Genomic DNA, 13,100 nt, shown 5'->3' on the forward strand with positions numbered 1-13,100 from the left:
GAGTGATTGCATTTTATTTTTAATCACTATATAATAAATAAACATGAATAACCAAATAGGAAAAGGAGTACGTCAAGGCTGTATATTGTCACCCTGCTTATTTAATTTCTATGCAGAGTACATCATGAGAAACGCTGGGCTGGAAGAAGCACAAGCTGGAATCAAGATTGCCAGGAGAAATATCAATAACCTCAGATATGCAGATGACACCACCCTTATGGCAGAAAGTGAAGAGGAACTAAAAAGCCTCTTGATGAAAGTGAAAGTGGAGAGTGAAAAAGTTGGCTTAAAGCTCAACATTCAGAAAACGAAGATCATGGCATCCGGTCCCATCACTTCATGGGAAATAGATGGGGAAACAGTGGAAACAGTGTCAGACTTTATTTTGGGGGGCTCCAAAATCACTGCAGATGGTGACTGCAGCCATGAAATTAAAAGACGCTTACTCCTTGGAAGGAAAGTTATGACCAACCTAGATAGCATATTCAAAAGCAGAGACATTACTTTGCCAACAAAGGTCCGTCTAGTCAAGGCTATGGTGTTTCCTGTGGTCATGTATGGATGTGAGAGTTGGACTGTGAAGAAAGCTGAGCGCTGAAGAATTGATGCTTTTGAACCATGGTGTTGGAGAAGAGTCCCTTGGACTGCAAGGAGATCCAACCAGTCCATCTGAAGGAGATGAGCCCTGGGATTTCTTTGGAAGGAATGATGCTAAAGCTGAAACTCCAGTACTTTGGCCACTTCATGCGAAGAGTTGACTCATTGGAAAAGACTCTAATGCTGGGAGGGATTGGGGGCAGGAGGAGAAGGGGACGACAGAGGATGAGATGGCTGGATGGCATCACTGACTCGATGGAAATGAGTCTGAGTGAACTCTGGGAGTTGGTGATGGACAGGGAGGCCTGGCGTGCTGCGATTCATGGAGTCGCAAAGAGTCAGACATGATTGAGTGACTGATCTGATCTGATCTGATGTTTAAAATACTCTCTTGTAGATTTTCAGTGTTTAAAACAATCACTTGACAAAAGAAAAACAAAATAAATGAAGAGAAAGAAGGAATTAATAAAGAACAATCTGACATTAATAAAATGAGAAATTGATACATTGTAGAAATAAGAAAAATCACAAAACAGAATGTTTTCAAAGGTTGATAAAAATCCTCTGCCAAGTGTTATTAAGGAAAATAAAACAAATATATGAAGAATGTGTAAGGTAATGAAACCACAGAAACACACAAAAGAAATGAGTAGCTAATACAAATTTATGACAGAGTTACTAAGGGTCAGATACTGTTTTAGATATTGTATCATTTAAATTTCACAAGTGTAAATATTATGTAATTTAATTTTCACAACAGTTTTATACATAAAATAGATTTTACTGTTATCCCTATTTCCCAAATGAGACAAACTTAGCAGAGAGAGGTAAAGAATTTCCCCAAATTTACATTGCTAGTAAGTGACAGAGCTAGATTAGAATTAGGCAGTATATGTCTTTAATCCTTCCTCAACATTGCCTTTCTTCAAATGTTTATCTCATGGAGGGTTGTTGTCCGGAAGATCCTTACAGACCACTTAATCCTTTTCTTATTTTATGGTAGAGGATCTTTTTTTGGATTGTCCTAAAAAATGGCACAAACTCTTTGGAGAGATTTAGAAGAGTAAGTGGAGATGCTGTTGACCTAAAGAACAAATACAAAATTTATAAGAAAATATTATGTACAACTCATGGCAATAAATTTGAAAATTTGGAAGAAGGAAATAATTTTTGAGCAAAATATAAATGATGAAATTGACTTAATAAGCAGAGAAAAACCTAAAATGAAATTAATAACTGTATAAGAAATTGGAAGTATAATTAAAGGTCTACCTTTTAAAGACACACCAGTCTCAGGTGGTTTTACAGCACAGCATGTATCATTTTTAAAGAACAAATATTCCTATCTTATTTAAATTATTCCACACCACTGGGGAAAAAAGGGGCTTCCCTGCTGACTCAGTGGTAAAGAATTCACCTGCCAATTCAGGACCTGTAGGTTCCATCCTTGGGTGGGGAAGACCCCCTAGAGGAGGACATGGTAATCCACTCCGGCATTCCTGCTGGGAAAATCCCATGGGCAGAGGAGTCTAGCAGGCTACAGTCCATGGAATCGCAAGGAATCAGATACAGCTGAAGCAACTGAGCATGCACAGGGGCCGATAGAAAGGAAAAGGTGGGGCATGAGACACGCAGGGTCTTAGTTTCTCGACCAGGGATCAAACTTGTGCACCCTGCAGTGGAAGCATGGAGACTTAACCACTGGGCCACCAGGGAAGTCCAGGAATGTCTACCATGTACTGAATGATTTACCTGTAATATCTAACTGAACACTTAAAACTCACACCAGTTAAAAGATGAGATATCTGTGACTCAGAAAAACTAAGTAACTTGCCTAAGTTCATTCAGTTTGGAAGCAACTAAGTAGTTACTTGTCCAGGAAAAAAGTCAATAAAGATAATAGAATATAATCTGAGCTTCTGAAATTGTTACAGTATTATTCAAATAATTAGACAATTAAAAAATGTTAAAGTCAAGGAGTCAGTTTTTACAAAGAGGTGATTGTAAATAAGGAAGGATTTCCCCCAAGCAGTGAAGGTCTTCAAGTTATTTAAGGGGAGAACTTCATTGTGAAGAATATAAATGTCAGTTTGTAATAAAAAATATTCACACACGTGGAAACATGAAAGAAACATCTGAATAAAGGCATGCCTAAATATTTCCAGTGGGTCCAATTATGCAACTAGCAGACATTCCTTACTTCTTTTTAGTCTCTATGACACGATCTGTTCTTTCTGTGGCAGTAGATGCAGAGGCCCCTGCAGACCAGAGAGTGCCTCCTATGAATAGAGCTGAGCATGGGATAAAGTTCCCTCAGCTTTCTAAAGATATGTGGTGATGAATTAAGAAGATCATTCCATTATTTTTCTTTCCCAAACCTTTCTTAAAGCTTCTTTCACATCCTTGTTTCTCAAAGAGTAGATAAGGGGGTTGAGCAGTGGGATCACCACTGTGTAGATCACAGCCACTGTGCGGTCTTGGGTCAGGGAGTAGCTGGACCTGGGGCGCAGGTACATGAAAAGTGTTGTGCCATAGAAGAGGCACACAGCAGTGAAGTGGGAAGCACAGGTGGAAAAGGCCTTGAATCTGCCCTGGGCTGAGTTCATTCTCAGGATGGTGATGAGAATTAAGAGGTAGGAGACCAAGATGGTGAGGGTACAGCTCAAAAGGTTGAAACCAGCAAAAATGAAGAGCAAGATTTCACACAGTGAGGTGTCCACACAAGACAGAGACAGGATGGGTGGTCCATCACAGAAGAAGTGAGTGACCACGTGAGTACCACAGAATTTCAGACTAAAAATACAGCTTGTGTGGATCAGAGAATTAAGAAATCCTGCACCATAGGATCCCACAATCAGAGAGGCACAGACCGTAGGAGACATGGCAATTGGGTAGAGCAGGGGGTTACAAACAGCCGCATAGCGGTCATAGGCCATGGCAGCAATGAGATAGCATTCACTGGTGGCAAAACCCGCATAGAAAAACATCTGAACCACACAGCCAAGATAGGTGATCACCTTCCTCTTGGCCAAGAAGTTCACCAGAGTCTGGGGGACAACCGTGGAGGAGTAGCAGAAATCCAAGAAGGAGAGGCTCTTCAGGAGGGAGTACATGGGTGTGTGCAGCATGCTACTTACATGGATCAGAAGAAACATGATTAGATTCCCCAGCAGTGTGATAGTGTACATGCCCAGGAACACCACGAAGAGCAGCTTCTGGAGCCAGGGGTCACTGGTGAGCCCCAAAAGCTCAAACTCAGTCCCTTGACTCAGGTTGGCCCCTTCCATATTTCTTCAATGCTCTGTGACGTGGAAAGAGAGGACCACCAGAAAGAAGTGAAACCCCCAGGGGCTCTCGCTGGCTTAATTCTGCCCTAAGGACAGCCTTCTGAAGATTGCTCTCACTGAGGAAGTCTGGCTTTGTCAGTGGAGTTCTGTCATAGAGAAGTTCTCCTCAACTTGGCTGATTAGTCACTTAGGAAGTATTACTTGAACAGCAATGGAAAATAGAAAAGAAATATATGCAATTTGGTCTTTTAGGGATCTTAAAAAATTCTAAATAATGAAACAATTACTTACCAAAAATTTATTGACCATCTTCTATAAACTTAGCTCTATGTTCTTCCTGTCAGGAATTCAAGTATGTCTGACTTCAAGAAGCCTATATTCGAGACTATATATACTGTGTTTAAGCACACAAGCTGTGGCATCAGACTGGCAAGGTTCCAGACTGAGACCTCACCATTAGCCAGCTATGTAACCTTGGGAATGTTACTTAACCTTCCTTCTGATTTTCAGTTTTCTGTAAAATAGGGATAAAAACACTAATCTCAAAAGTTTATTGTAAAAATTCAATGAGTTAATTCATGTAAAGCACTTGAACAAAGCCCGGCACTTTGAGAAAGAATGTTAGCTTTGATTATTCTTGTTGGAGAGAGAGATCTAACACAAAACTAAACAACAATAAAAATAAATACATGAAACAGCGATGAGATTTAGCAAACAACCTACCACCAAACAAAATAGAAGGGAAACGTGTACTAAGTGAGAGTGACTAAACAAGCCTTCAGAGGATCTGGAGAATTCTAGAGGAGTGGAAGGTGGTTCGTTGGCTCAGCTATAAAATTGCTTCTCAGAACTTGGCACAAGTCAAGCGCTATTGTGGACTCTAAAGGTGATGGGGGTTGGGATGTGGAGAAATAGGTGTGGTATAAGGCTGCAGAGTGTACACTGAGACCTGGCACTCCAGAGCATCAGCCAAGGGTAAAACGTCACCCATCCTTCATGAAGGCACCATCATTTCCAGTGAATATAATCACCTTGTTCTCAAGGGATGTTGGGGCCAGCAGGGAAGGAATAGCCCCTCCCCAGGACTAGGGCTTTGTAAAAATGCCTTTTACATGCAGAGAATGAATAAAGTCATGATGAATAAAGTCATGATATACTCTTGAGAGTTCCTGGGACTGCAAGGAGATCCAACCCGTCCATCCTAAAGGAAATCATTCCTGAATATTCATTGGAAGGACTGATGCTGAAGCTGAAACTCCAATACTTTGGCCACTTGCTGCGAAGAACTGATTCATATGAAAAGACCTTGATGCTGGGAAAGATTGAAAGCAGGAGGAGAATGGGACAACAGAAGATAAGATGGTTGGATGGCATCACCGACTCAATGGACATAAGTTTGAGTAAACTATGGGAGTTGAAGATGGACATGGAGGCCTGGCGTGCTGCAGTCCATAGGGTCACAAAGAGTCGGACACAACTGGGCAACTGAACTGAACTGAACTGTACCACCTGAGCACCACACTCTCCTGCTCCACTGGCTGCCTGTTCCTGAATTACCTTGGGCTCAGGAGTCAGCTAAGTATCCTGTGCTCTTTGGTGAGGATCCTCAGTTGTGAAGACGTTGAAACCAGCAGATGTGATAGAGGAGGCTAGAAAGGGAAAAAATTGAGCCCCCTCCTCCTGCCCTGAGGAGTAAATGAATAATGGAGCTGTGAAAGATGTTGGGAAGATTCCAGAGAGGAAAGCTGCCATGAACAGGCGAAAGATTCTAGTTTGTCCCATTGGCGAACTTTCCAGAATCACCAAACTGCCAGAACAGGGGAAGACTCTGGAATATGGATAACTAAATTTATCCATAAATTTGTTGAGGGACTTCCCTGGTAGTCCAGTGGTTAACATCTTGTGGTTAAGACTCTGTGCTCCCAATGCAGGGGACCTGGGTTTGATCTCTAGGCAAGGAACTGGATCCCACATACTGTAACTAATAGCTCACAAGCTGAACTAAAGATCCTACATGCCACAACTAAGACTTGGCACAGCCAAATCAATAAATAAAAATTAAAAAAAATTTTAGCTATCAAGTAGATACTGAAGACACTATGGCTATTGATGGAACACTGTGAGTGGTGACTGGAAGAAATCATTGTAATGCCCAAAGAGATAACATCTCCTAATAAAGTTGCAATACAAAACCCAAGAGGGCAAATTTGAACACAGGGTACTAGTAACATCTTTTAGAGCACACGGAGCATAACTGACTTATTTGGTGTCACTGATATGTAAAATTTCAGCCATTCTGAACCCAACAGTTGCTAGTTTATAATAAACCCTATTATTGTAGGATTGCAGACAGCCCCAGATTTGGGTTGCAAACGTCATTGGCCCTATTGGTGTCAAAAGCCAACCCAGCTTCAAGGCAAATTACAAGGACTTTAAAGAATTAACTGTAAAAATCTCAGGATGAATAACTTACAGGGACTTCAAGAAATTGAGAAATGGTTATTATGAGTGAAGAAGAACTTAAGACCCGAGTTCACACCTTCTTCAATAGGTGGTTTCAATGTGGGTAACAGGTCTGCAAGTACTTCTCTGATTAAAAGAGTCAACACGCAGGCTGGGAGGTGGGATGGAAAAGGGTAGGGTAGTGGGTAATGCAATGGGTAGCTGATCAGAGCCTCTGATTTATTACTCGCTTTATGTCTACTCGCTTTCTCTTCTTCTCCCCTTTCCTCTGCCACCCCTCTTCTCCAGTCTGCACTAAATTCAAAACTATTCAGAGTATAGAGAGTTAGTCAAGCAAGGGATTGTGGACAAACTGACATCTCTGACAGTCTTTCAAAGGACGCTGGAGTGGGGTCTCCGTGACAGTCCAGTGGTTAGGACTCCTTGCTTCTAATTCAGGGGGCACAGGTATGATCCCTGGTCGGGGAACTAGGATCCCACATGTTAGGCAACATGGCTAAAATAATAATAAATAAGTGGAAGTAGTTCATCTTGGAGGGGAAAAAGGATGCTGGAGAAATAGTGGTTACTCCAGCACTATTTCTGTTGGCTGTAGTTTATACCTGTGAATGGAAACTAGGAAGAAAACTTGAGTCGTCTAGTCTAGTCATGCTGGAGTGGAGTGTTTAGGAATGAGAGCAGGTGCCAGGGGCCTGTAGATGAGGGAGGAATAAGCAAGGGTTTTATTATACCTGTTTCTTTGCCTTCCTCCTTGGGATAACAGGGTGGGAGTACAACGGAGAGCAGGCAGCCAGAGGGAGCAGCAATGACCCCAAACAGTGAGCAACAATGACCTCAAACAGTGGTTCTGAAACGTTAAGGTGCTCTGCCCAAGGTTCCCTGGAGAAGCTTGCTGCATGTGCAGATTCTAGGTACCAACTTCAGAAAATGTGATCTAGTGCATCTAAAGCCAGGCCCCCAAATCTGGTGAATCTGAAACAGGTGGTCACTGGCCACACTTTGAGAAACACTAAACCATGGAGTATCTTCCCTTGAGCCACATATAAATATCCTTTTCTGAGTTGCTAGAATTCTCCATGTCCTGGAAAATCAGATCAGCCTGTAGGATAAGGTGGTTGTCCTGGACATTCCCTTCCTTCCAGAAGACATATCAGTAGTTAACAATTCCCAGAAATCTGAGTATTACTTGGTGATAGTCAAGCACCAACGAATTTCGTCCTTCAAGTTTGCTTTCCATGTTCATAAGAAAACCATATAATTCCAACAGAGCAGGTGACTTGGTGGCAGAGCTGTTGCTCTGGAGGTCAGAACACAATCTTTCATTAGAAAAACAGTGATGACAAAGCCAGACTCATTGGGTCCATAGACTGAGTCTGGGGATCAGAGCCTGCTATTGACTTTAACCTCTCACGTGGTGAGGGGAGGGAGGCAGCCCCTACCCTGAGAGGCACTCACAGCTGGTCCTATACTGGGAAGAGACACCCCAGAGCCATCTTTTCCCATGGGTGGCCCATGAGGTCACAGCTGGGGAGGATGTTGCCTTCATTAATGAGGGCTTAGCAGGCAGGTGAAGAAGTAAGAATAATTGGCCCCATATAGATCCATTAATGTGCGTTTGCAAAGTTACTGAGTTTCTTACCCTTGAGAAATCTGGTGACTGGGACACTGGGAATAAAGGGAACAGATCCATACCAGATCCCTGCCAATACACTGATCAGTAGCCTCAAAGGACCTCCCTATCTCAACCCGGAAATGAACTCTTATGTACTTATTATCTGTATTTCTTCTGTGCTGGAGAAACAAGTTTTTATAGTTTTTCTTTCCTTTATTCCAGTTTCCCAATGTACACAGTGACCTAGGCTACAGTGGAGGACAACCTCTCTGTCCATCAAGATCATAATAAAATTAGAGGTATGTGATTTGCTTAACACATACTTGGGGTTTTCTAGGGATAGTTCTGTTATCAATTTCTAATTTAATAGCATGTCATCAGAGAACATGCTTTGTATGACTTGAATACTTTTGGATTTATTGAGACTTGTTTATGGCCCAGAATATGGTGTATTTTGATGAATGTTCCATGACCACTTGAGAAGAATTATATTCTGCTGTCGTTAGGTCAAGTGGTCTATCACTTTCAATTACCTCATGTTGCTTAATAGTGTTGTTCAAGTCTACTATAGCCTTTCTAATTTTCTGCCTACTTTTTCTATCAAGAATTGAAAGGGAAGTACGTTGAAATCTAACTATAATTGTGATTTTTTTTCTTGCAGTTTTTCAGTTTTGCTTTCATGTATTTTAAAGTTTTGTTATGACATATATAAATATTTAAGATTATTATGTTCTCTTGATAAATTTTCCCACATACATTATAAAATGGCCAGGAGCTGAGAATCATGGGGCCATCTTGAAGGCTGGCTGTCATAGTCCTCCCTCTGACCCTCACTGATTCTTGTCCAACTTATACATGAATATATACTCAAAATATACTCACACCTCCCCAAAATCATTACAGTATCAGCTCAAAGTCCACAGTCACATCATCTAAATCAGGTATAACTGAAGTATGGTCCCTCTGTAAGAGTATCTTGACTACAGTTCCTCTCAGTCTTAAGATTGGTGAGCTAAACACAGAAGTTCCATCTGGCTTCTATACACACAAAACATACACTGGCAGGACAGGTACGGGATAACCTCTGTAGGAAAAAATGGGGGGTGGGGAAAGGTGGGCACACAAGAGTCAGTGAGTCTCAAAAATTCTAAAATCCAGTAAGATACTTGTTGGCAAGTCCTTGATTAGGACTCAAATCCTAAGAATAATTCTCTGTGGCTCTTGGCTCCACTCGGAGATTATAGTTGTCCTCACTAAATTATCCTTCACTTTATATGAAAGCTAGCCTGTGTTTGTAAGCTGAGTAGTTTTCTTAGCTTGCTTCCTGACTGAAGGAGTTTGGGAATTGAAAGGCTTCTCTTCATTTTTTTTCTTACAGTTCAGTCTGGTGGTGTTTCTGTCATCGTGACTTTCTTAAAACTTGGGGGTCTTCTGTGACTCTTATTAACAAATCTCTCTTGACACAGCCCTCTGTCTTGAACCTCTGCTGAGACTGTTGAGGGCTTGTGCCCTGAAACTTTTTGGAAGTCCTATCATTTAACTGAACCATTCTCTGAGACACTACCTTAGATCTTTCTAAAGTCTTAACAAAAGATTTTACTGACCCTCAGTTTCATCTTTGTTATTTATTTGGCCATGAGCCACTTGAAGGATCTTAGTTTCCTGACCAGAGATTGAACCTGGGCCCTCAGCAGTGAGAACATGCAGTCCTAACCACTGGACAGCCAGGGAATTCCCAGATTGCCAATTTCATTAGGCAATTGATATTTTCTACCATCTACATTACTGAAGGCACCAGTGTTACTAAACTCTCTGAAACTGAATAACAGAGATTTTTTTCCCTCTCAGTTTCCAATAACATTTTCCTCATGGTTATCTAAGTCCCATGTTTATCGTTATTGGCAGCCTTCTCAAAGACTATCAGAATTTTGCTAACAGTCTCTTCAAGGCATTTTAGACTTTCACTAATCCTCTCCTCAAAGTTCTTTCAGCTTCCTCCCATTGTACTGTCAAAGATGCTTATAATTTTTTAGGGTTTTGTTAAATCCACATCTCATTTCCACTTACCAAAGTCTGTTTTATTATCTATTGCTTTGTAATAAACTGTCCTAAAATTTAGCATCTTAAAAAAAACAATAAACACTTAGTATTTCACATGATTTCTATGGGTCAAAAATTGGAGAGACCTTGGCTTTCTCATGGAGTTGCAGTTAAGATGTCAACTGGAGCTGTTGTCAGTTGAATCACTGGAGGATCTGCTTACAAGATAATTCACTCACTTGACTGGTGTTGATGCTGTTAGTAGGAGACCTCAGTTCTTCTACACATGAATCTCCCCACAAGACTGTTTGAGTGTCCTCCTGACATGATGACTGCCTCCCTGCAGAGGAGGTGAACGAAGAGAGTGCAAGGAGAAAGCCATATGTGTTTTAAGACCTTGGAAGCCTCAGAAAGCACACACTATTACTTTCACAGTATTCTGATGGTTACTCAGGTCAGCCCTACTAAGGACCGGTAAGGGCCAGCCAAGAGGGCTGGCTATCATATTTGGAAGCTAAGAGGGAATTAATTCAGTGTCTTGAAAACTAGGATTTAAAGGGAAAGAATCAAACATTTATTCTGCATTTCCTATGTGAGCTACCGCATCTAAAATATAAAGACAAAGAAAACTCAAAAGTAAAAAAACTGAAAAATATATATACCATGCACATTTTAACAAAAAGAAATCTAGTTTAACTATGCTAATATAAGTTAAAGTAGACATTAAAGGAAAGAGCTTTAGGAGAGACTAAGGGCATTTCATAATAACAAAAGGGCCAACCCAACAGGAAGATGTAATAATCCTAAAATTAATATGCATTTAATAACACAACCTCAAATATATATAAAGCAAAGGGATAGAACATAGGGTGAAACAGATTAAATTACAATCATAGTTGGCGATTTTAACACATCTCTTGTCACTAAATGATGGGACAAGCTGACAGAAAATCACAAAGGATATAAAGGATGTGAATAAACAACTAATTAAATTGATATACATAAAACAGTGCACCTACAAATCATAGAATGCACATTCTTCTAAAGCAATATATGCTTTGGATATTTACCAAAATGGAACATATACCTGGCAAACAGTAACTCTTAACACATTTCAAAGGAATGAAATTATAAAGAGTATGTTCTCTGAATGCAGTGGAATTGAACTATAAATAAAAAAGATAGTTATAAAATCCTGCTTAGAAATTAAAGAATAGACTTAAGAAATTAAGCAATAGACTTCTAAATAACCAGAGTTAAAAGAGAAATCACAATGTTAATGAGATACAACAAAGATTTAAAAGATACAAGAATATTATGAATAATCATCCCAATAAATTTGAACTTAAATAAAATAGAAAAAATCCTTAAAGAGCACAACTTATCAAAACAAAGAGGAAATAATCAGAATAGTCCTAAAGCTAATACAAATTTTAATCCATTATTAAAAATTCCCTACAAAGAAAACTCTAGGCCCAGATGGCTTTATCAGTAAAAATTCTCAAATATTTAAAGAATAAATAACATCTATATTACACAGAAAATTCCAGGGGGTAGGAAAAGAGGAAATTCTATTTAATTTATTATAAGAGACCCATATAAGCTTGACAACCAACACCTGGAAACAACACTGTAAGAAAGGAACCCCAGGTCAATTTCTCTCATGAACAGAGAGATAAAAATCCTAAATTAAAATATTTGTGTGTGTGTGCTCAGTCATGTCTGTCTGTGGCCCCATGGACTGCAGCACACCAGGCTCCTTTGTTCATGGAATTTTCCAGGCAAGACATCTGGAGTGGGTTGCCATTTCCTCCTCCAGGGGATCTTCCTGACCCAGAAATCAAACCTGCATGTCTTATGTCTCCTGCATTAGCAAGCAGATTCTTTACCACTAGTGCCACCTGGGAAGCCCTAAATAACATATTAGCAAAACAAATATAGTAATATATAAAAAGGGTACATATTACATCAAATTGATTTTATCCTAGGAATGCAAAGTTGATTTAACATTCAAAATAGAATCTAAACAAGGGGTACAAATGAACTCATTTACAAAACAGAAGTAGAGTCACAGATGTAGAAAATAAACTTATGGTTATCAGAGTGTAACAGGGGGAAGGGATAAATTGGGAGATTGGTATTGACATATACACACTACTATATACAAAACTGATACTGAGACCTACAGTAAGAACCTCCTGTACAGGGACTTGCTGCACAGGGAAATCTACTCAGCACTCTGATGGCCTATATGGGAAAATAATCTTTAAAAAGAATAGCTATATGTATATGTAAAACTGATTCACTTTGCTATACACCTGAAACTAATACAACATTGTAAATCAACTATACTCCAATAAAAATTTTAAGAAAACATTCAAAATAAAGACTAAAATACATAATTGTCACAATTAATGGAGAGTAAACATTTGCTAAAACTTCATACCCACTCATGATTTTTAAAAATCTCTGCAAACTAGTGATAAAGAATATCCTTAATCTAACAAAACATAAATACAAAAACTTTACAGCAAGCATCATGTTTATTGGTTTTATTAAAATCTAATAAATAGTAAAAACTTTCTCCCTGAGATCAGGAAAGAGACAGGGTTATCCTCTATCACAATTTTGATTCAACAATGAACTGGACAGTTTCTATCAATAGTGTGTAATAGGCAAGAGCAAGAAATAGGTATTGGAAAAGAAGAAACAAAACTTTTATTATTCACAGACAGCATGACTGAATACATAGAAAGTCCAAAATCAATCTACGAATTTAAAAGTTAATCTAGCAAAAACCTGAATACAAAGTTATAAAAATAAATTATTGGAAAAAGTTATTATAAAATAAAACATCTTAAATGATAGCATTTACCTTGGTATCCAAAATTAATTAAATTCTAATGAAAGTGCAAATAGATGGGGAAACAGTGACAGACTATTTTGGGGGGCTCCAAAATCACTGCCGATGGTGACTGCAGCCATGAAATTAAAAGACGCTTGCTCCTTGGAAGAAAAGTTATAATCAACCTAGACAGCCTATTAAAAAGCAGAGACATTACTTTACCAACAAAGGTCCATCTAGTCAAAGCTATGGTTTT

The 13,100-nt window shown here is 39.4% G+C and overlaps 1 protein-coding gene across 1 annotated transcript; it reads right to left on the minus strand.

Moving 5' to 3' along the window:
• Positions 1–2,948: 2,948 nt before the first annotated feature.
• OR5AU1 (olfactory receptor family 5 subfamily AU member 1) lies at positions 2,949–3,899 on the minus strand. Its single transcript, XM_086322199.1, has one exon. The coding sequence runs from the start codon at positions 3,882–3,884 to the stop codon at positions 2,949–2,951; it is 936 nt and encodes a 311-aa protein (XP_086178325.1). The 5' UTR covers positions 3,885–3,899.
• Between the last annotated feature and the right edge of the window lie 9,201 nt (positions 3,900–13,100).

Source organism: Bos grunniens, chromosome 10 (genome assembly GCF_055505025.1).
Source record: "Bos grunniens cultivar Pamir isolate PY7600 chromosome 10, Bosgru_T2T1.0, whole genome shotgun sequence".
Classification (NCBI taxonomy): Eukaryota; Metazoa; Chordata; class Mammalia; order Artiodactyla; family Bovidae; genus Bos; species Bos grunniens.